We start from the raw sequence: 21,796 nt of genomic DNA, 5'->3' as shown, positions 1-21,796 counted from the left end.
AAAAGCTGATTCCCTTCACCTAAGACCCAAGGACAATACATAGACATCCATTTAAACATTAGGGTTTTTGTCTGCTTATACCACAAGGGGTAATATTGACACTTCTGACACTTTTAAGGTCAGCTCAGGTTCAATTTTAAACAATTTTAAAGAAGACTTTGCATGCTTAGCTTAAGACATAATTTTTAAACATGAATCTGGTTGCAGAAATGTTCAAAAAACATAAGGATTTTTTTTAATGTAATCTTTTGCAGCTTTTACACCAGTATCCAATTTGGAGTTCTCTGATGTAACTTCCAACAGTTTCCGCGTAAGCTGGTCCCCAGGAGCTGATGATGTTTTATCCTACCGTGTACAATACAAGGTTGCTGTTGGTGGGGAGGAATTTATTTTTACTGTTCCAGCTCCAACTACTACTACTGTTCTTACAAACTTGCTTCCTGAGACAACATATGGCGTCAGTGTTGAGGCAGAATATGAGGAAGGAGTGAGCACCCCACTAAATGGAGAAGAAACAACTCTAGAAGGTAATGTTTCACATACGATACCTATGATTAATAGCTGATTTTATAAACTGCATTTCTTAATGGTTATCATAATTATTGGTGCTTTACATATTACATATTACTTATAAAAAATAGATTAAGCATTTTAGGAAAAATCATGCTCTAAATCTAGATTTTTATTTCTTGCATCTATAATTTCCTAATAGATGATGTCACATGACATGGGTGGAATTTTATATCTCGTACAAGAGAATAAAAGTTTGGTCTGCCTTTTGAAATGTTCATGAAATGCTCAAAACTAATTTCTACTACCAATGGCAAATTAGAGAAAATATTCTCTATGTTTCTTCCAATGAGGTCATGATACAAAAAAATGTATATTTTAAGGTAGCCCTTTAACTATTGGGAATGATCTAATATACTGCAACCAGTAAATACAGCTGTTTAGGAAGGAAAGATCAAAGTGAGTAACATAAATCACCTAAAGCACTTTTCGGTAGTCACGGACACCCATTTTGTAAATATATTGATTACCAAATTAGTATTTTAAATGGTGCTAAAGCTGTTGAAATACATTGGGAGCTTTAGGGTCACTGCTTGTCTAAGATTTTCCAAACAGTAATCACTTCCCCAGCAAGTGGTTGGCTAACCCCTGCAGCTCAGCATCAGCAATTAAAACAAGTATGATATCATCCAAAGTGCTGAAGTCTGATTATCAATTACATCGGTACAGAGTGAGTTATTTTATGTTTATCCACTGGCATACCCTTGAAGCATAGCACTGCTGCCATAATGATGCAGAGCCTGACATAGTTTAAAATACCACCTCTATGTCTGAATATTTAAGAATGCAAAGTAAGTGGCTAAGAAACATACCAATGTATAATTATTGATAAAATAACTGTTTCATTAGCTGTTTTTTAATATGCCCCTGTTTACAGAAAATTAACTGAAAGAAGCATAGTGAGTCAGCCAATTAGAATGTTCTATTAACTGCTTGCTGGGAGGTATCTTTTTTTCCAGTATACCAATTCACAGTCTGTGAGTAAAGGCTTCTTGGCAGTAATCTTGACATTCAAAGCATCAAGTTATGGCTGACCTAATAAAGTGAGGCACTCTAATAACCTATATTAAAAAAAAAAAAAAAAAAAACATTTTTGCCAACAAATGCAACTTTAAATCCAAGTTCAAAAAAACATTGTTCTAAACCAGCAGCACATTTATCAGCTATATTTCAAAAGTGTAAGCATTGCAAAAAAATTTGTTTTATTTGTGTGATTTTATGGTGTTTCTCATTAGTAACAATTATATGATTTTTAATAAATGTTTTTTTCTGTTCCTTACAGTTAAAGGAGCACCCAGAAATCTTATAGTAAGCGATGAGACTACTGATAGCTTCAAAGTTGGCTGGTCCCCAGCTCCTGGAAATGTTTTGAGATACAGAATTGGCTATCGACCAGTTTCTGGTGGGGAAAGAAAAGAAGTAACAGTGCCAGGAAATGAAAGAGCAACAACACTACAAAATCTACTGTCTGACACAAAGTACCATGTATCAGTCACCCCAGAGTATCGTTCAGGTCCAGGAAAAGCCTTGACAGGAAATGGAGCAACTGAAGAAAGTATGTTATTCCTTCTTTATGATATTTTCTCAGTCACATCTGTAATTCACAGATCAAATCCCAGGAGCACTGTCAGTGGTTTTTAAAACATACTACTAAGTAGTATAGCAGCTGTGTTATGTATATGTGGTTACTTATAATAGACAAGCAGGTTAAACTGACCATACAAACTAAAATATTTAGTGATACCGATTAATTGTCACAAAGCTTATGACCCATTACAACATTCCATGGCTTTAAAGCCAAATGTCAAACTAAATACCTATCCGCATACCTCACTTTCTGTCACACATAAACAAGTCATTTTTTTTTTTGGCATTGAACTTTTCTATTTCTTAGACCTTGTGTTGCAATTACAGGGTATGATCCACAATACTTCATGATGGCACTTATTGGAGGACTACACAATATGTTGTCAGAAGTTGTGTTACAAGGGTTGGTCTGCTCATGCATACCATAATCACCCTCATACACACCCAACAATTAGCCCTACACAAATTGTCTAGCAACTTACTCTTGTTGTGTTCATGCTAGAAATGTTAAGGATCATGTCTATGATATCTAGGATGCTAAAGAAAGGGCTAGCTGACCCTGAATGTCACGCAGACTGAAAGTTCCTCAGAGTCCAAAGACTGAAATAAAAATTGTAAAACCTCTCTGTGGGAAGAGTGTAGAGAAATACCAGGCTGCTTAGGTAAAGTAAGTAAATGCCAAACTACATAAACTTTTTTGAGTTGGCATTTAAAGTTGTAAGAAAGTCAATGCTCCTATTGAATAATGTATTGAACGATCATTCCCACTGTTCCAATACAATAACGCAAACTGCATATTCAAAGTGCTGTGACCTACAGCAACTGTGTAGAATTAATGATTGGACTTCAGTATAGTGAGTTCTGATTGGATGCTTTAGTATATTGAATGTGGTGGAAATTCACTTGCAAATAATACCCAATCACATGCTAATCTAAAAAAAAGGATTTTTGCTGGCACTTGATGCCAGTAAAGCCTCACCTCATTTTAAATTTTATATGTTATCTATACTGTATATATATATTCTCATTGTAAATATTTACATTTGTGCAAATCAACCCCAATATGTAACATGATACTCTTTACACTTGTGAATAACACTCATTATTTGTTCTGGAGCTGGACCATTTAATACTCCAGTGCTAAGACTGAAGAATATGCGACACACTAATTTTTCTAATTTTGTTTCTGCAAGTTATAAAATATCATTATCGTGGAAAATATATTACACAATGTACAATTTTAAGTATAATGTTTAAATAACAAAAACCTTAAAACACTAAAAGTATTCTAAAATGTTTAATGTTTCAATTAACACAGTTCTTGGAGAACCTAGAAACCTCAGAGTTTCTGATCCTACAACATCAAGTTTGAAGCTGTCCTGGGATAAAGCACCTGGCAAAGTGTTACGCTACCTTGTAACCTACACACCAACCACAGGAGGGGAGCCCAAAGAGGTTACACTCAGAGGAAATGTTACCAGTACAGTCCTAAAAGAGTTGGATGCTGGTACAACATACTCCATATCTGTAAATGCATTATACAGGTCAGGAGCTGGATCAGCCGTCAGTGGAGAGGGAACTACCCTTGATGGTAAGTCCAATGTTACTACTATGTTCACGGTGAATAAATGTGATAACTAGGGCTGGTTTTACTGTTTATACACTTGTGCATATAGCAAGAAATAACAAGACTTGGTGGTTACTGATCACAATTTATTACCAAAATGATTAGAAATACCATATGTCACAAGAAAAAATGTACAATTTATAATTTGGTAAAGGCAAGTGAACATTAAAAGTGTAAAAGAGATGATTATAATATAGAGGTATTCCTTTAGAATGCAAAGTTTGTGGTACTTTTTGTACTTAAGAAAGTTGAGCACCCATCCACATTCCGGGGGCATCAGAGACAAGAGAACCAAAGGACAGTGAATTGAGGAATAAAGGGTTGCTTCTCTACAAGGTGTATTTTTTCAGCTGACAGAAGATAACCTCCATAACACTTAGAATGAGTGTTGGAGATGTCAGTATACCTAAAGTGCACACTTGAGTGAATCATTTCATTGCTCATGAAAAGTATTCTTAAAGCATACTTAATGAAGTATTCCACAGACAGAAATAGTAAGAATGTGCTGTAAGGTATGAAAGGATTAAAGCGTCCGCAAATCATTGGTCATTTCATTGTATTAAATAAATTGTATAAACTTAATTAGATACAGTATATGCATTATTTTACATTTTATGTTCTCATAATTATTTTCTTATCAAATCAAAATTATCCATTCACAGGCGTAAGTATTGCAGAGGTGTGGTAATTTTTTGTATGTAAATATTTAATTGTTGCAAACTTTCATTGAAATCTTCACTTTTTCCCAAATACCCATGTAGTTCCGACTCTGTCCAATTTACTTCTGTCCTTAAAAGACCTCTCATAGGCAAGGAAGCACAAGTGACAAAATCAGAGTTGTATTAGTATAAGCATATACATTTGGCAAAGACACTGGAACCATTGCATATATTATGGTTGTATAAACTGACACTCCCACATTGTGGTCCTCATAAGTTCTCACCCTGGACCTGTGAACAGGCTGATACTTAGAGATTGCTTATGGAAATGACTAATATTTACACACCACAACTCACTCAGTTCCTCTAAAATACTCATATTTGTCCTCTGGTTAACCAAATCAATTTTTCTTTACTACCAATCCAGCATGAGAGCTGGTAGAAATATGGATTTGAAGAGCAGGGGATACATGTTCTTGACAATCTATTTTTGCGTAATTCAACAGCTTAACCAAACAAGAAAAAAACTTTAGGGTAATAAAATCTGTTTAAAGACATACTTTATGCAATAATGCTGTAAAAAGCAATGCAAATCCACAACTAGATTTGGAAAATCAGGTACAACAAATTCTTTATAAAAGTTAAAAATAACTTATTTCTAACAGCAGTTAGCTACAGCAATTTGAGAAATCCCAAGCATGTTGTGTATTCTACCAAAAAAAAAAAAAAAAAAAATATATATATATATATATATATATATATATATTTTTTTTTAATGTCTTCCAGTCATTTGTTTGCACTTCCTTAGGAAGATTGAAATGCGTTGACCTGTGAAAGTAAACTGTCTTTTAACAAGACCCACAAGTGCAGTCTAATCTTCAAGGAGTGTTTATTCAGGGATAGACTTAGGTTATATTTGGATTGGGTGTAGTAATGGGCACACAGCCACGTATTTGAGCAGAAGAGCAGTGGTCTAGACATGTATTTTCTTAAATGTATATTCTATTAATCTTCGTTTATGACAAATCCTGCAATGGGTTGAGTCTTGATTGATTGAAGAACCAAATAAATTAGTGTAAATTAATAAAGCTTAAAGACTTGACAAAGACCTGATATAACATGGCCTGATTGGCAGGGTAAAAAACAACATTATAAATGGATAAATGTTTACATACATTTATGCAAACGTTGTTATAAAATAGTATCCATTACCAACTTTGTTAAAATTAGCTTACATTTGCTCTTGAAATATCCAGTGTTGGCTAGCAAATGTTTTCATTTGCCTATTATGTCTTGGTGAATACCATGTTTAGGCTAAAACTCCACAGTCAACTGCAGATAACTGAGGAGAGATGTGCCTAAAATGTTCTGTGGAAAAACAGAAGCTCTGAGCATTTCCCATTACAAGCTATTGAATTTTCAGAATTATGTAAAAACTATTGAAGAAAGATATATCTGAATGAGACTATGGAAACAAATTTGGCATATAATGAATTCCAGTCTGTATTTGTCTTTCTTTTTACACAGTTACACTTTTAAAATTCAAAATGGTACCACAGTTGCAGTAGATACAGGACTTTATGTTCCAGATTTAGTCCACAGGATGTTCTTATATACTTCTATCAGTCTTTCTTGCAAGTGATGCCAGATTGCCAGTCTTGGTCTGGAGTGCGACTTTTAATCAATGTTTAAATGGGGTCTGCCTTGACTAAATCCCACCAATATGCATTCCACTACGCAGTGTGGCTGCCTCAGTAGCAAGGAAACTGAATGTAAGGCCAATGTCATTGGACGGAAAAATACAGGTTTAGGCACAAAGCAAACATCTTGTGATATCTGAATGTTTCGACATATAAAGCAGCATTAAAAATTAACTAAAAGGGAAAAGTGACAGGTTCTCCTATAAGAAAAAAACCCTCTACCCACTTATACTCACCTTCATTGAAATCCCTTGATAATTCCGTGTTCATTGGACCCCTCAGTAAATGCCCAATCTTTCCAAGTTGGTAAAACCGTGTAGACTCCTCCAATAATAAATGTGATAAGGAGTCAGACATTAACCTGTCTAAGCCCTGATACCCTAAGATTCTTCAGTAAACTAACACAGGGTGAGGGCTCAGTAGGTGAAAAAGGGTAACAAAGCAAAGCAACAAAGAGATGTGTTGGGCACATACATTTTTATTGGGTGGGTTTGGGGGGTTCTTCTTGAAAGAGAAGCTGTCATTTTGTACATTTAGTTTCAATGTATTATTATTATCATTATTATTATTAATAATATTAATAATAATAATATTAATAATAATGGTCATAATAATAATAATATAATTCTACTGGAAATAAGATAGGAATTAGGAGTTATATGAATTATTTATTAAAGAAATAATGAAATAAAGATTTCTAAAAGTGAAGATGTGTACTAAATTTTGAAAGCCATATTGGATTGCAATACTGAAGTGTGGCCTGCCAGATGGTTTTGATGAGGTGTTGGCCCATTCTTTCTCTGGTCATTAGTGGTGTACAGTGATAGCATAACATAGTTGAATTTGATCAAAATTACATAAATAACTAAGCTGTATGTGAGGTGACCAGCTCACATCTGCATAGGAACTGTCTTCTTTGTCCATTTATGTTTCACATTTTCTCTTTTGCAATAAATCTCTGCTTGCATTAAATAGCACCATCTCAAATAACTTTGGCAGAAATTCCTAGTAAATTGTCAGGAAAGCTATTTGGCCTGTGCAAAAATAAAATGAAGGAAATGAATAAAAAACTATCATAGTGAAATGTTTAATGGATGTGATGTTTTTAGCAGAGGATATTTTGCTGACAAAGCTTTACGCCCAGTGAATTGAAAGAAAGAGAAACTTGATATGTTGTATGTGGACAATCATTTTCTTATACTTATAATACTTATACTTTAATTTGTTAGGCAGAAGGCTTTAAATTTTAATGATGGCAGACATAGATTTATCTTTTCAATGTGGGATTCTAACGAGGACTGCAGTCTGCTTTAACATTCTCTATTTGCTCATCTATTTTATGGTTCTACATGACATTTTGCAAGGTTTTTTTAAATTGTGTCATTGTCCAAAAAGGAAATGTAATGGAAAATGCAGATAGCCAAAGCACAGGGAATACAATAATCCATGACTGCTTTTCAAAGCTACTGTTTAAGTAATCTCAAGAGTGAGGAGGTGGTTAGAAAAATCTTGGCACACATTCCCTTTTTTACTACCTCGGGGCACAAATTTGAAATGCAAACACAGAGTACACTTAAGTTGTTAATATATTAAGTCAGTCTTGATCTTGATTGCTGAGATGAAATGAATGGTAAAATACTTTCCCTTTTTCCATTGCTGTAGGCGGAATTTAGAGCAGACCCGCCCATGGAGTTCAAAAATGTGCAAATGTGCCTTCTAAATACAATACAAATAATAATTCCTTATATTACATTCCAGTGTAAGCTGACGGCAAAACCCATAAAACAGTAGAACACCTAAGCTGCCCACCAATATAAATTACACGCAACAGAAAAGAAGAATGCTTTTTAGTTTGAAGTTAGTTGAAGATTGCAGAACAGTGACCTAACTAAATACGATAGACAAAGACAGATAAAACTAATGGAGTACTAAGAGAACGAGTAACATCATGCACAATATTTTAGTCAAGTTTGTCTGTTTTGGCATACTTGACAGCCCATGACTGGCCAATACAGTTGTCAGGAGGCTGTAGGTAACAGAACATGATGACAACATTGTGAGAAGTCCAGACTAGACTTTTCTTTTTCCAGCCAAATACTCAAACAATTTCTATGTTATTTCTGATTGCTTCCAGGCCACTTAAAAGATGTAACCCCTTTGTTGGAATCTGGATCTAATTTAGTAACATTTAAAAGTGTTCTAGCATCATCCGTCATAGACATTTCACCCCTTGTTTCCATGTAGAAGTAATTTTACAATAAAGTAATCCTTGTTTGCCAAATTAGTATGAAAAAGCCTTAGAGAGAAACTGTACAATATGCCCAGGTAAGAATAGGGCCCTGGTCTAATTTTCAGACTGTCTCCAGGCTTAGCTTTTTATTTCCTGGCAAGTGATATGTTCTCAAGTCAGCAGCAGCCTCAATGCTGCCTATAAATAGTCAAAGTGTCTCACCTACAACAGTGATTGAAGAGACATCTGCTGTTATGGAACTCATTGCTGCATCACTAAGATATGTTGTAATCCTTTTCACTGTCTGGATTGATAGGTGAATGTGGCACATAATATATATTCTCATTGGCTCATCATGTTAGCAAACCCCTGTGCAAGATCTTTTATCAGAAGGACCTTGCTACCTCTCCTAAGGAAGTCCTGTAATCATACCTAATTGTTTTCGACAGCACACGAATTGCTGCATCTCTTTGTTTTACAAAGTACAGTTATTAAAGGAAAAAGTAAAGAATAAATTTTGGCGGGGTGAAAGTGGGGTGTCAAATAGCAAATGAATGTGTATTGCAGACACCACTTTTTATTTATTCAGTGTGCTATTTACTAATTCATATTACTGATCAACCTCAGGGAAGCTAAATGAGAATAAAAAGTATTTAGGTTTTTTTTTTAACTTTTTTTTAAATCTGGATAGGAAGCATTAGCATATAGTTATATGGTGCTTGTTGTAACTAAAGATACTAAAACACTTAGTTATTTGATACAAGTGTATTCCATGTAATGATTTAATTTGCAGACATGAAGAAGTAAGTAATTTGCAGTCTGCTCTGGAGATGAGCCTGTGGTTTTTCTTGTGTTGTGGTGTGGCTAGACACTGGGAAAATATAATGATTGATTCAGTGGTCAGTAGAAAGTAGTTATACTGAGGCTTTTGGGATAAGCCACTGGGGTGCTGTCCAAAATTTTGTAAGTGGCTGCAGTTGGAATTTATACATTTTCTTTTCTCAGACAGGCCTCTTTTCATACTTCATACCCCACATATATTCATGTAATAAATCAGCAATATTTGAGTTTTCCATTTCTCGTTATATTCCAATAAAACACATTACAGAACATAGTTGTTTGCATTGTATACATAGAGAAATTCTCATTACTGTAGATGTATTTTGGCACCTCATTCACGTTGTTAAATTATTGAACAGATGATTTTTTCCATACTGGCCACTATCCCAGTGATCACTATCACATCTTGAAACAGTCAATTGTAAGTGAAAAAAATATAATTGAAACTGGATATTGATGCAATGGGACTGATTATTATTAAAACGGGGGGAAGTCATTAACATAAAAGGGGAGTTAGGAGCAACTACTATAGGCATTCATTCTATGCAGAAAGAAAACAATAATTTGAATTGGTTGCAACAATTTCAGTTTTGTACCCAATATAATTGACTCACCTTCATTTTGGTAAAAGAGTTTGCAAGGCTGTTGCAGTGTTTGTTTTTACACACTATACTGTAGAAACAAAGGTTCATGCAGATTACTTAGTAATGGTATCCATCGACAGAAATTATTGGTGGATTTTTTTTTAATAAAGACATATACAGGATATTTCCATAGAGAAAATAGATGAAGCTACTTTGAGAGGGTAACACCAACAATGGTTTTAGAACTGGATTTTTATAATTAAAAGTTTACAATTGTTGACAGCTTTGGTTTCGGTATCGTGTATATCAGGATCCTCAACCAACTGGACCATGGACTGGCATCGTGCCATGATCAGGGCCTAACCTGGCCACAGCTGTCCTAGTCAGTTGCAGTCTTTGCTGTGACAGGCTTATGTGATTTGCTGAATGACAGGAGCAACAACACAGATCCTTCATGTTACAGCAAAGACTGCAGCCAACAAGGACAGACACTCTCCCATATTTGTGAAATCTTACTGGCTTCATGCAACAATGTTTTTCCACAGAAGCTTTCCCACTCCATGTGAAAAATGTTCTTACTTGAAACTGGTTTATGGTGCAGAAAAATTTGGAACTACTGATATATATTTATTCTACATACCCAAATGCTTAGAATAATTATTCCTATTAGGTTCTTCTACTAACGGAATATAAACTGTTCACATAGCAAAGGGAAATATTCTCTTGCAATGAAAATCTCACTTAGCTTGGTAAATGACAATCCAATCATATAGATAAAATATTTTTCACATTTTTATAGTGTGGTATTCATTTCAGTGAGTTTTCACCACAATTGCTAAGTTTAGTGATAATTCTTTTTAGAAGGTAAACACTTAATATCCTTTTAAATTTGGCTCCACTGGCTATATAAAAAAAACAAAAAAACAAGTGTATTGTGTATGTTCCAAACAGATGCCATTGTTTATTGGGAAAGAAAGGTAATTTTACTTTTATTGCATATACAGTCACCGACAAAACTATCGGACATTTTATGTATTATGTGTGTTTTTTCAGTCCAGGTTTGTGTGTGGTTTGTATTTTTAAGTTGCAAATTAAATTTGGAGAACAATCCAAACCTCTGTCAGGTTTTATTGGTGTCTGTGACCCTACTGGGATATCCCTCCTCACTTCCTGTAATAATGACCATTAAAGATGTGTGGAGAATCTCATCAATGGGGACACATATATAAAATCCAAGAAAGGTTCCTCTGTTTACTGTTTTAAAAAAGCTGTGTCCCCTTTTGCTTGTTTCCATTGTGAACGACAGGGATGGAAATTATTTTAAACCTGAAGTAGATCAATTCTTCCACTCTATCCAAAATTACCAAGAAGAACATTATGAAGTTGCCTTTAATCACATTTGTAAAAACATTAATGTTGGACAGCATCAAAGTCCATAAATACACCATAAATTCATAGATGGCATGGTCTATATCATTTAATAAAAGGCAATCATCATACATTAAAAAACATACGTTGAATAATTAGATGACCTAAACATGAATTTATGAAATCACATAGTTTTAGTGCTAGTTGTAACCATATGGAGGAAGTAACTTATTCCACGTACTCTGCAGTATTTATGCTGTTTCTTTGGAAACACTGAAATGTTTTAGGAATCAGTTTCCTCCTACAGACAAAATTACAGTGATTTGACATTTCTGCACACTGAAGCCCTTAGCATCTCAGAGGAAGTATATGTCATGTTTACTAAGCCTTTTGCCTTCTTTGAAAGGATTATCACAAGACTTTCTTTGTGTACACTGGATATTTAGTGCTGAGTCATATTCTTCTCAAAATATGTAGCCAACGTCTGTGTTCTTGACATTTGGAGGGACATCACTGTTACCAAGCATTTATTGAATCGGGGTACAATAAACAAATTTATCAGATAAAAATAAAACATAGTGGAAGTTTTTTCTTCTGCAGATAGCAAAATCCAAACCCAATATATGCAGTAAATTTGAAAATATGCACTATATATTGAATCTGACCAATGTGTATTTTAGTGAAATCACAAATGTAAGATCCTTTAAGGGATGAAAATATAAAATGCATGTTTGCTCTAGCCACAGGAAATTAATAAATAGGTTCCTTCATGCAGCCTTAGTTTTTTCAGCAAGGCTTAAACCTATGGTGATGTATTTAAGCTGATCATATCTTTTATGAGTGTTGGGCAGTATGTCCTGTCCTGCACTACTTTGGCCAATGAGAATATCCATTACACTTTCTAGCCAATAGGGAAGAAAAAAGACTGCCTAACATTTATGGTGGCTTATTTAAAATGGTGGCTACTTATATCATTACTAACTATCTAGACTCTTGTAGAGGAGCAAGAATAACCTTCTGCACTCTACAAGTCCCAACATTCAATGAGCTGAGGAAACTCAGCTAACTTAGTGGATAACAGTTGGGTGTCACAAATAGAGGGGGGAGCCAGCTGGTTGGAACTTACTTCCCTCTTTTGTCTCATTGCTGCTCATCAGAATGAAAGGGTGAAGTTTGTAAATAAAATTGCTGGTATCCTTTAGGCTTGGTTAGGCAATTTGCAGGTAGCTTAAGTCTTTATGCAGTGTCAGATCATACAATGGTTAAGGATTTGAGATGCATATAAATTACACAGCCTTCCTTTCTAGCCAGCTTACTAAGGATTCATCCAGGGATAGTTGCACTTTTTCATCAAATCATTGTTGACTTGCTCCAGTCTGCCACACTCTCTTTTGTTGGTAATCTAGTTATCTGAATTTCTTCATCACATATAAGAGGGATATTCTATATTTTTGTATCTTTGTTTTCACCTGTAAAGAAAGTAAAGAGAAATACAAAAGTCGGGACAGAGAGGTAAAACTTCCAGTGGAGATACCTATATTTAGTAACGACTAAAAGGAAGTTTTCCCTAATTTTAGAGAGCTTTCATCTAAATAAAATTTTAAGTTTTTTCTGGCTTTAGTACAGTTTGCTGTTACCTGGAATTCCTCTGAAGCAACTATAAGGGGAGCTATATTCTTTCTCCTGATATCCAGTATAGTATCATGATACAGCTGGCCTCTGTTCAGTCTCTCCAGCTTGAAGTGGCTTGTTACAAAAATTTTATACTTTATACCTTTTTTGGTTAAGGTAGATATGTGGGAAATCTGTAAACCAGTTACAAAACCTGAGCAGGAAATGAGCTTTTTATGGGAGTTCTGTTCATAAACATACAGACTTCCCTTAGTGGCGTGGTTGTACAGTTAGTATACATGGTCCAGTTATGATTGTGGGCTTTTACTTCTTTTTTGCCTGTAAGGCTGAAGAAATTTTCTTTATAATGCTATTTTTTTTTCTGGGGAAGAAAGTTTTACAACTACATTTTTTAGCAGAGTAGTTAGGTTATGTTCTTGGTGGCAGTGGATGTGTGTGGCCTCTGAAATCTGAAAAGTATGTCAGCAAGTAAATCATATTTGTACTGCAGTTTTTTTTTGTCTGTGTGCTTCTGCTAGACTACAGATTGTGTTGAAGGATTGGGGTCAGGAATATACATCTGTGTTCCAATGACAATACGTGATTGTTGGATGGTTTGTCATTTTTATGACCTGTTACTTTGTTTCTAGTATTGCTCAGCATCTGGATCATTTTCTAGTAAAATGATCTTGTGAGAGAGAAAGATATATTATGTTTCACGGACTGAAGACAATAGACCCATTAAGTTCAGGTTTTAGAACTGGACAGCATACATTTTCAATTAAACTGACTCAGAAAAAAACATATCCCAGAAAATTAAACCTATTTGTAATCCATTTGAAAATGCAAAATATTAAAATTATGATTAAAATTGAGCTTTGTTCCTTAAAATGACTTTGTTCCGTATACCTCAGTTTGATATGACAGGAATGTAACATTTCTAAAGCCTATACTACATATTGTGCCAGGAAATCTAAAATGAATAACTTTATGTAATATGTATTTTAGAGTCAACATTAGTCAATGCCAGTATTCATGTTCCACAGCTGTAAACTTTGTTGATTCCTATAGTTTATTCAGTTTTGCCTGAATTCCCCTAGTTGTTTTCCCTGGCTGTGTGGTAATGACTGCTAGAAGAAATCCCAGAGCCAAAGACATCAAAAAGCAAACTGATGCAGAAGGGGGTTAGTCCCAGTTTACATTTGCACGTTTTTTAGGTGAGTTGCGGGCTCAGTGTGTTAAAAAGTTATGCTTGCTGTATGTTTGATGTGGTTTCTGTCAAAACATGTGCTACATGGAGCACAATGGTAATGCATACAAATTGAATATAAACACGCAGTTAGGTTAATTAGCTCCCCCCTAAATTGACCCTAGATTGTGTTAATGACATATGACTATGTGTTAATGATATATGACTATCATAGGGACATTATATCGTGAGCTCCTTTGAGGGACAGCTAGTGACATGACTATGGACTTTGAACAGTGCTGCGTAAAATGTGGGGACAATATAAATATTGTATAATAATATTAATTATAATATTAATAAAAATGAAAGCAAAACACAAAATGCATACAATGTAATAAACCTTAATGTGCAGTTGTGAATTAGGCCTAACAGTTTACCTAACTTTGCCCAAACGCAAAGTGATAAGAGGATAGAACGATCTTTGTTTGCGTTAAGGAGATTCATTCCAGATCACCAGTGTCACCAATAATGAAAGTGAGTGTGAATCCAAAAGTTGCTAGCAGAGCATGTATAGAGAACACTTGTTTTTCCAATGAGGATAGTTGTTCTTATAACAACTGTCTGAGAGAAAATAAGCAAATATGGCCTTAGAGAACTCTTAGCATGAATTAATAATCACTGATATTTTATGGGTTTCTCAAAATACCACACTGAGTCAGTGAACAAAAAAAAAAAATCATTAACTGTTGATCTGTGTGTGGCTGGTTCCCAGTTTTGGAGGTTTGGTGAACCATGCACACTGACTTTTAAAGTTAAATCAGGGCATACACAGATAACACTCTTGGATTTTTTGGTTTAGAAAAGATCTATCACTCAAAGCCATAGAACCTTTTTATGTAAAGTGGAGATCTACTTTCCTCTAAGAACATATTTGTGCATACTTCCACCATATGGGGGATGGATTAAGAGTTATTATAGGTATATTAAACTAGATGTTTCTCCTAGTACTTGTGCATGTTATTAAATATTTGCTTTGCTGACAAACTGACGTAAAATTCTGTATGTCAGTTTTGGCTTAAATCCCCTCTAACGAAACATATTAACTATAGATCTACATATTTTTGTTAAGTCCCTTAACACCACACAGAGACAGTACAATAATTAATACTTTATATCCCAATGGCTAACACATGTTGGTTTCCCAGGACAGTTCCGTGTTATGGAGCTCCATTTTTTTTTTTGCAAGCACGATAAAAACATTCTTACTTACCGGTATATATTATTATGGTGATTAGGTGATGGAGTTGCACTATATATTTGAGCTGGCTTGTAATCAATTTTGAAGACAGGGCCCTTGCTTTTTTTTTCAGAAGGTTAAGTAGCAATAAAATACTTTTCTTTATAATACACAGAAAAATACTGTGCATAATCATAAAAAGTGCATAATCTAATTAATTTTCTTAAATTTGTTTTGGATCAACAGTTCTGCATTTGTCTTCTTGGAGCTATTTGAATAAATTGTGATCTTGCCATGTGAATGTACAATATCTAATTCCAAAGAATGAGGTGCTGTCACACTAGGAAGTATTTCTATTCAAAAATAGGAAGATACCAACATGTTTCAGGAACAGGAATCTCTTTAGTTAGTGCTACAATTAGGGATATATAATCATTACAAATGTGTAATATTAAAGAAACATTCCCAAAGCTTAAAAAATAGTCTTAATAATGTGCATATTGAAAAGTAAGTTTCTAAACTTTGTAAAGCTAAGAAAAGGTGACTCTAAATTACCAATACTTTGCAGGGAAAAAATCAGAACAAAATCAATACAATATGTTGCAGTAGGCATTTCACTGAAATGTATCTTTAAAATTCACACCAGGGACACTTGTGCTCCATAGTAGAAGCATCTTTCCTGCCGAAATCTTTGTTCTCCGCTTTTAGAAGCTTCTTCATCAGGAATACCAAACCTGTTCTCATTTTGGTAAATCTGGCATTAATAAACTGGTGAACAGGTTTCTAAAACAGGAGAATAAAAGAAGTGAAAAACAAATTCTCTTCCCTACTTTTTGGGTAAATTGTGCCTAAAGCACTTCAAGTAATCTTCAGGAAATCTTCAGGATCTTAAAACCAGACTTAAGCTACGTACACACGTCAGATTTTTATCGCCCGATAATCGGCATCGGCCAATTATCGGGCGAAAATCTGCCGTGTGTACAGTCGGTGTCGTCCATCGTCCGGACGACCGGCCTGCCGGATCCACGGACGATGGACGACAGCCGATCCTAATGGAAGGGAAGGGGAGAGCGCGCAGCAGGGTGCCGCTCCGTCGCTCTCCCCCTCCCCTCTCCATAGAGCATGAACGGTGCTGTATGTACAGCACCGTTCATGCATCGTGCACTCCCTTGTCGTTGGAAAGGATCATGAAAGATCCTTTCCAACGACAAAAATTGGAAGTGTGTACGCAGCTTTAGGTGTAATATTTTCTCCATTCACCCTCTTCTCCTCTGGTGGCTGTAGACAGATGGGAAAAGGGTATGACATGTGAGCATTTTTATGTCCAGAAGTACTTTAAGCCCAGGCTGGCATAAGTGGCACTCCCAAGTGTGCCCCTGTTGGCCTGGCCTCATAGGAAGTGTGTTAAACAATGATGGGCATCATTTAGTCTGGAAAAAGACCGGCGCTTGATAAGTCTTTAAGTGGTCAGTCTACAAGTTAAAGCACCTGAGTGTAGGTAAGAATTGCAGCGGAAGCTGTATTTTTCTATTTCACACATACTGGGCCGGGTAATCTTTTTTATTTTACATCCAATGTTGAGTTGTACTTAAAACATAGATTTCGGGTAAAATAAAATGTTCTATGTGCTGAAAAACTCATATGAAATGAATGAAAATGCAGATTTTCGGACAGGGTATTATAGTTGATGTTAAAGGTAATAACCACATTTACAATTTTGGTTAAACAAAAGTAATAAAAGAACACAGCCAGAAGAGTAGACAGCCACACGAGGCAACAGGAAGGATATAAAGTTGTTTTTTTTTACCTTTTACCAGATCTTTGTTTCACCTTTACTCCAAACACTCTACAATACATTCTGTTTCCTGTCTGTTCCAGTAAAAATAAAAATCACAGACCACTTGGCATTGTAAAAGTATTTTATAGAAAGTACTTCACTCTCCTTGAAATATACTTAAAGTAAAAAGAAACTCATTCTTTGTCATTTAAAGGCTTTTAACAAAATGTAAGTGGTTTTTCAATTTCCATATTATATATGCACAATATATGAGCTGCTGAAAATACCAGTTGGTTACCCCAGATGCTTATTACTGTTTGGTCGCAATGTTTTATGGTCACTGTTTTATAATTATTTATTGGGGAAAAAATCATTGCATTAATGTGAACTGAACAAATCTAACATGTTTTAGTAAGCCGTGTTGTAGATGTTGGAAGATTTTTCACATCTATGTAGAAGCATGCAGTTCATTATTCGTTTAAAAAACTAGGAGATCTACCAGTGTTTTCCAATCCTTGAATTATATGTTAAAAAAAAAATAACTGATTTAAAGTTCTACAAGACTAGAAAAGAAAGACTCTCATTAAGGAAACCACATCCAGCAAATTCTGGACTGGGTTCTACTTTGCCTTAGCCCTATGAAGAGCCATATGTTAGTTGGTCACCAGCTAAAAAAATTTCATCACAATGTCTAGTTCTTGTAATCATCTAATTATTTTTTTCTTTCATTGCATTTTGTAGAAAGAGGATCACCTCGTAATTTATTAACCAAGGATATCACAGATACTTCAATAGGAGCATCATGGACAGCAGCTCCAGGAATGGTCCGTGGTTACAGAATTGCATGGAAATCCCTGTATGATGATGAGTCAGGAGAGAAGAATGTACCTGGCGATGTCACTAATACAGTCCTGGATTATCTCAAACCAGAAACAAAGTATAAAATCTCTGTTTTTGCTAATTACAAAAGTGGTGAAGGAGCCCCTCTTGAAGGAGAAGCTACTACAGATGGTAAGACTATTTAGTTTATCTCAAAATCAAATGAATGAGTGGGGAAAAAAGTGATCTACATGCAGACCTGTAAATAGGGAAAATTATGAGGATAACTAATTATGATCTACCAATGATCAAAAAAATTTGTTTAAACGTTTTTATATATCACTGATCAGAAAGTGTAAGGATTATGTGTACTATTACGGATACTTTAGCTACATGTGGAGAGGGGAAGTTGAGGGTTAAAGTAAGTTTTTGGAGATTTATTGCTTTAGGAGCTAAGGTTTTGGTGAGGCCTATCCAAGTATAAACAGGTTAATGCAGCTTTAGATTTTTAATATGTTAATACACTTATTTATTTTACATACAATCAGTGAAAGTATCTGACTTTGAATTGGTATTGGTATTTGGTATCATACTAACTTGTATCTAGAAGCAAATACTAAAAGAGGGAGAAGCAGCACAAGGAGACAATCAGTTATGCTGCAGTCCTCATGGGCTGACAAGAATCATATTGATAGAAGGAAAGAGCAAAGTGCTGATAAACTATATCAGTATTGTAATGATTCTTTCATTGACAAGTTACAGTCTGAGAAGACAATGTCCTGGAGACAATGGCCCTGATTTACTAAAGCTCTCCAAGGCTGGAGAGAATACACTTTAACCAGTGAAGTTGGGTGATCCAGAAAACCTGGAACGGATTTCTTAAAATCATTTGTTATTTGCTAGCAAATGTTTTGATTTCTGGACCAGATCCATTCCAGGTTTGCTGGATCACCCAGCTTCACTGCTGAAAGTGTATTCTCTCCAGCTATGGGGAGCTTTAATAAATCAGGGCCAATGTCTAGTTGGCTCACTTAACTGCAGTAGAGAAAATTCAGATCCCTTGCCCTGCCAGACAGGGCTATGCTGTTTGGCCAGACTGTGCAAATATCTGAACTGAAACCACGTAAACATAAACTCTTTGGCAAGTAAAAGGGTGCTTTATATGCATTTCATGTGCAAGCTCTCTGTAAAACAAGTGCACATTTTTGTGCGGATTAGTTTAGGAAGGTGCCAAAGTCTGAAGGTGAGTGGCACTTGCTACCAGAGTAACAGGAGTCTGTAGGGCGGTATTGTGGATCCATGAGTAAGTCAATGAAAAGTTCTACTTAACATGACATAATCAGAGTGATTTAGTTTAGTTGGGATTTTGCTGATCAAAATGTGTAAATATCACCCTGATATTAAATAGCAGGGGTAGCAGATGATATAGGCCTGAGTCACCCTGACTATAGACCCAACACCTCCTGGAGAATTCCAGATTACTCTGAGGCTGATTGGGAGACTTTACCCTGTATTCTAGGCCAATCAGTTGGTCATTCTAAATATAGATTTCTGCTCCAAAAAGCTCTCTAAAATTCTTAAGCTTGAGTAAAAGCACTAAATTATAATGCCAACACTTGCCAACACTGAAATCATCAAGTCTTTGGTCATTACCCATTGGCCATATATGGTTGTAGATTGGATGCTATGGGCATATTCCTGCTTTGTTAATGCAGCCTTTTTAGCTGTAGGACACATAGACATTAAGGTTTTGAAAACATTATTTTTTATCCTTAACTTGATAATTATGTGTTGCAATACTATCCAAATAATCAAGACTACTTTTGGAATAAAACAGAAAGAAACTAATGTATGTGCATGCCAACATAAAAGGGGTGCTATACAAACATTCTACAAAATCCCATATTGTCAAATTGGAGAATTATCCATTCCATAGTATTCTATAGAGCTCTTTGGGTATAAACCTGTCTGCCTATCTTTTACTGAATAAATAATTACAGGGATTAATACAGTTTGAAATGTTTAAAATATATTCTCCATTTCATGTATGTTGCTTTGAAAAAATACCAATCCAGGTATATAAAAGTGTTTTCCTAGGCCCAACAAAGGTGCACATACTTATTTAAGCTTAAAAACTAAAACTGAGCAACCTTTAGATGAATCAGCAAATATGACAACTAAACAAATCATTATATTATTTCAAGATAGATCAAAAGTTAAAAAGAAAACATGGAAATGTATGATACCCGGTGGTATAGCAAATGATATGTTATTCACTTAAGATTTACATCTAATATAGGAATATTTTGTATTATATACACCTCTGTCATCCAGTGATGTTTGAGTCTTGTTTTGGAGGGCAAGCACACTTTTCCTCCCAGCACAGGGCAGGCATTAGTATTTATTATTGATTCATTCATTCTCTGTTGGGATCTCATCCACAAATGACAATTTGTATAGTGATATCTTGAGTTACAAGTATACTACCCCCAGGCATCGGATCCCAATATCATTGTATCGGTTAGATTACCTCCTTAGTGCAATAATTAATAGAAATAAAACAAAGTAAAGTGGATAATTGTCATGGAAAAGTTCAGCATCTGACTGAATGCTATGGGTTGCTATGCTTAAGAATATAAAACGGCACAATAAAATAAAAAATACTTAATAAAGTAATTCTTTAGAAAAGATTATAGAGATGGCTATGTGGAGAAGGTTTACTTTCTTTAATTTGTATTGCTTATTACATTACTTTGAAGATTAAGGTTCACAAAGACTTTCTATGTATTTCACCATGAACAAGTAAATGAAGTAATTGGAGACTAGTAGCAGCTTTGGTGGAGGATCATCTCTGCTCAGCATGTACCGTGAGAAATCAAGCCTAGCTAGTTTTCTTATGGTCCAAGTCTAATGGCAGGATCATTGCAGCTGTTGGAATTGCATCATATAACCATCACACTTGGTTTTGATTGTGTTACACTTACACACTTGTATGCAGATATGCATTTTTTGAATAAAATCCTTGGAATTTCAGGAAATTCTCTAAAGGCACATCTGCTGAAAAATTTCCCAGGCATTTTTTCAGATCTTTAAACATGTGCAAAGCATGTGGATCTTGTCTTTAATCTTCTTATTTTGGTAAAGAAGATGAATTCCATATTTTATCTGGTCTATCATATAAACCTTGGGTTTAAAATAAAGATGAAGGAACCTGTACACATGTAAACCTGAATAAACAAAATGTAGAATTTTAGGTTACTAAATTATTTAGTTAATGAAGTGCACCTGTCACTCAGACACAAGTAAAGCTGTACATTTGTGAGCTGCCCTAGAACAAATTGCCTAGACATTTAGTGCTCCACATGCTTAGCTTCAGCTTCCAAAATGCGTGCAACCATTGAGTACACTCTATAACATATTAAAAATGTGATGAATGTTTTCACAGAATTCACCCATTTTTCCAATTGGATTTAACCGGATTGTTCGTTCGTAATTGTACGTTCTAAATGAATTTTCTGTAAATCTTGCGTGAAAACATTTATAAAATAAAAGAACCCTGATTAGTTATTAACCAGTAATAGTTCACACAGATTTAGGTCCCCTTATTTGGAAACTCAGAGACTGTGATCTTCCTGAATAATTATTATGTATTTATAATATATTATTCTGCTATTTGCAATACAACATACACAGGTTTTCCTTAAGGTATATTTTCCTGATTATTTTAGGAATATTATAAGTATATGGACTAGCAGTGGGTAACTAGGAAGTGAAAAAAAAAAGAAATTGCGGCATCAAGAGCAGCTAAAACGTTATTTTCCTTTTTGTTGCCTACTGAGCAATGGGAGCGTTACCACAATATATTATGCTTAGTGGGTCATTGACTGCAAAGCCAATATCTTTCTTGGAAAAGAAAGCTTGTCTTTAAATGTCTATGTCTAAAAGCTCTAGCAATATTTTATGCATAAAATCGAGATCTATCAAACTTACATGTTTAT

General features: G+C 35.0%; 1 protein-coding gene across 4 annotated transcripts in view; it reads left to right on the top strand.

Annotated features, from left to right (window-relative positions):
• COL12A1 (collagen type XII alpha 1 chain) overlaps positions 1–21,796 on the top strand; it is a 130,384-nt gene that overhangs the window by 23,899 nt on the left and 84,689 nt on the right. For 3 of the 4 annotated variants that reach the window (XM_072408527.1, XM_072408528.1, XM_072408529.1), the window contains 4 exons: positions 255–527; positions 1,853–2,125; positions 3,476–3,748; positions 17,721–17,990. The exons of the other annotated variant lie outside the window; for it this stretch is intronic. In XM_072408527.1, coding sequence (XP_072264628.1) covers positions 255–527; positions 1,853–2,125; positions 3,476–3,748; positions 17,721–17,990 — 1,089 coding nt within the window. The remainder of the gene's footprint in view (positions 1–254; positions 528–1,852; positions 2,126–3,475; positions 3,749–17,720; positions 17,991–21,796) is intronic. 4 annotated transcript variants of the gene reach the window in all.

This window comes from Pyxicephalus adspersus, chromosome 4 (genome assembly GCF_032062135.1).
Source record: "Pyxicephalus adspersus chromosome 4, UCB_Pads_2.0, whole genome shotgun sequence".
NCBI classification, from domain to species: Eukaryota; Metazoa; Chordata; class Amphibia; order Anura; family Pyxicephalidae; genus Pyxicephalus; species Pyxicephalus adspersus.
This window is presented reverse-complemented; position numbering and strand designations above follow the sequence as displayed.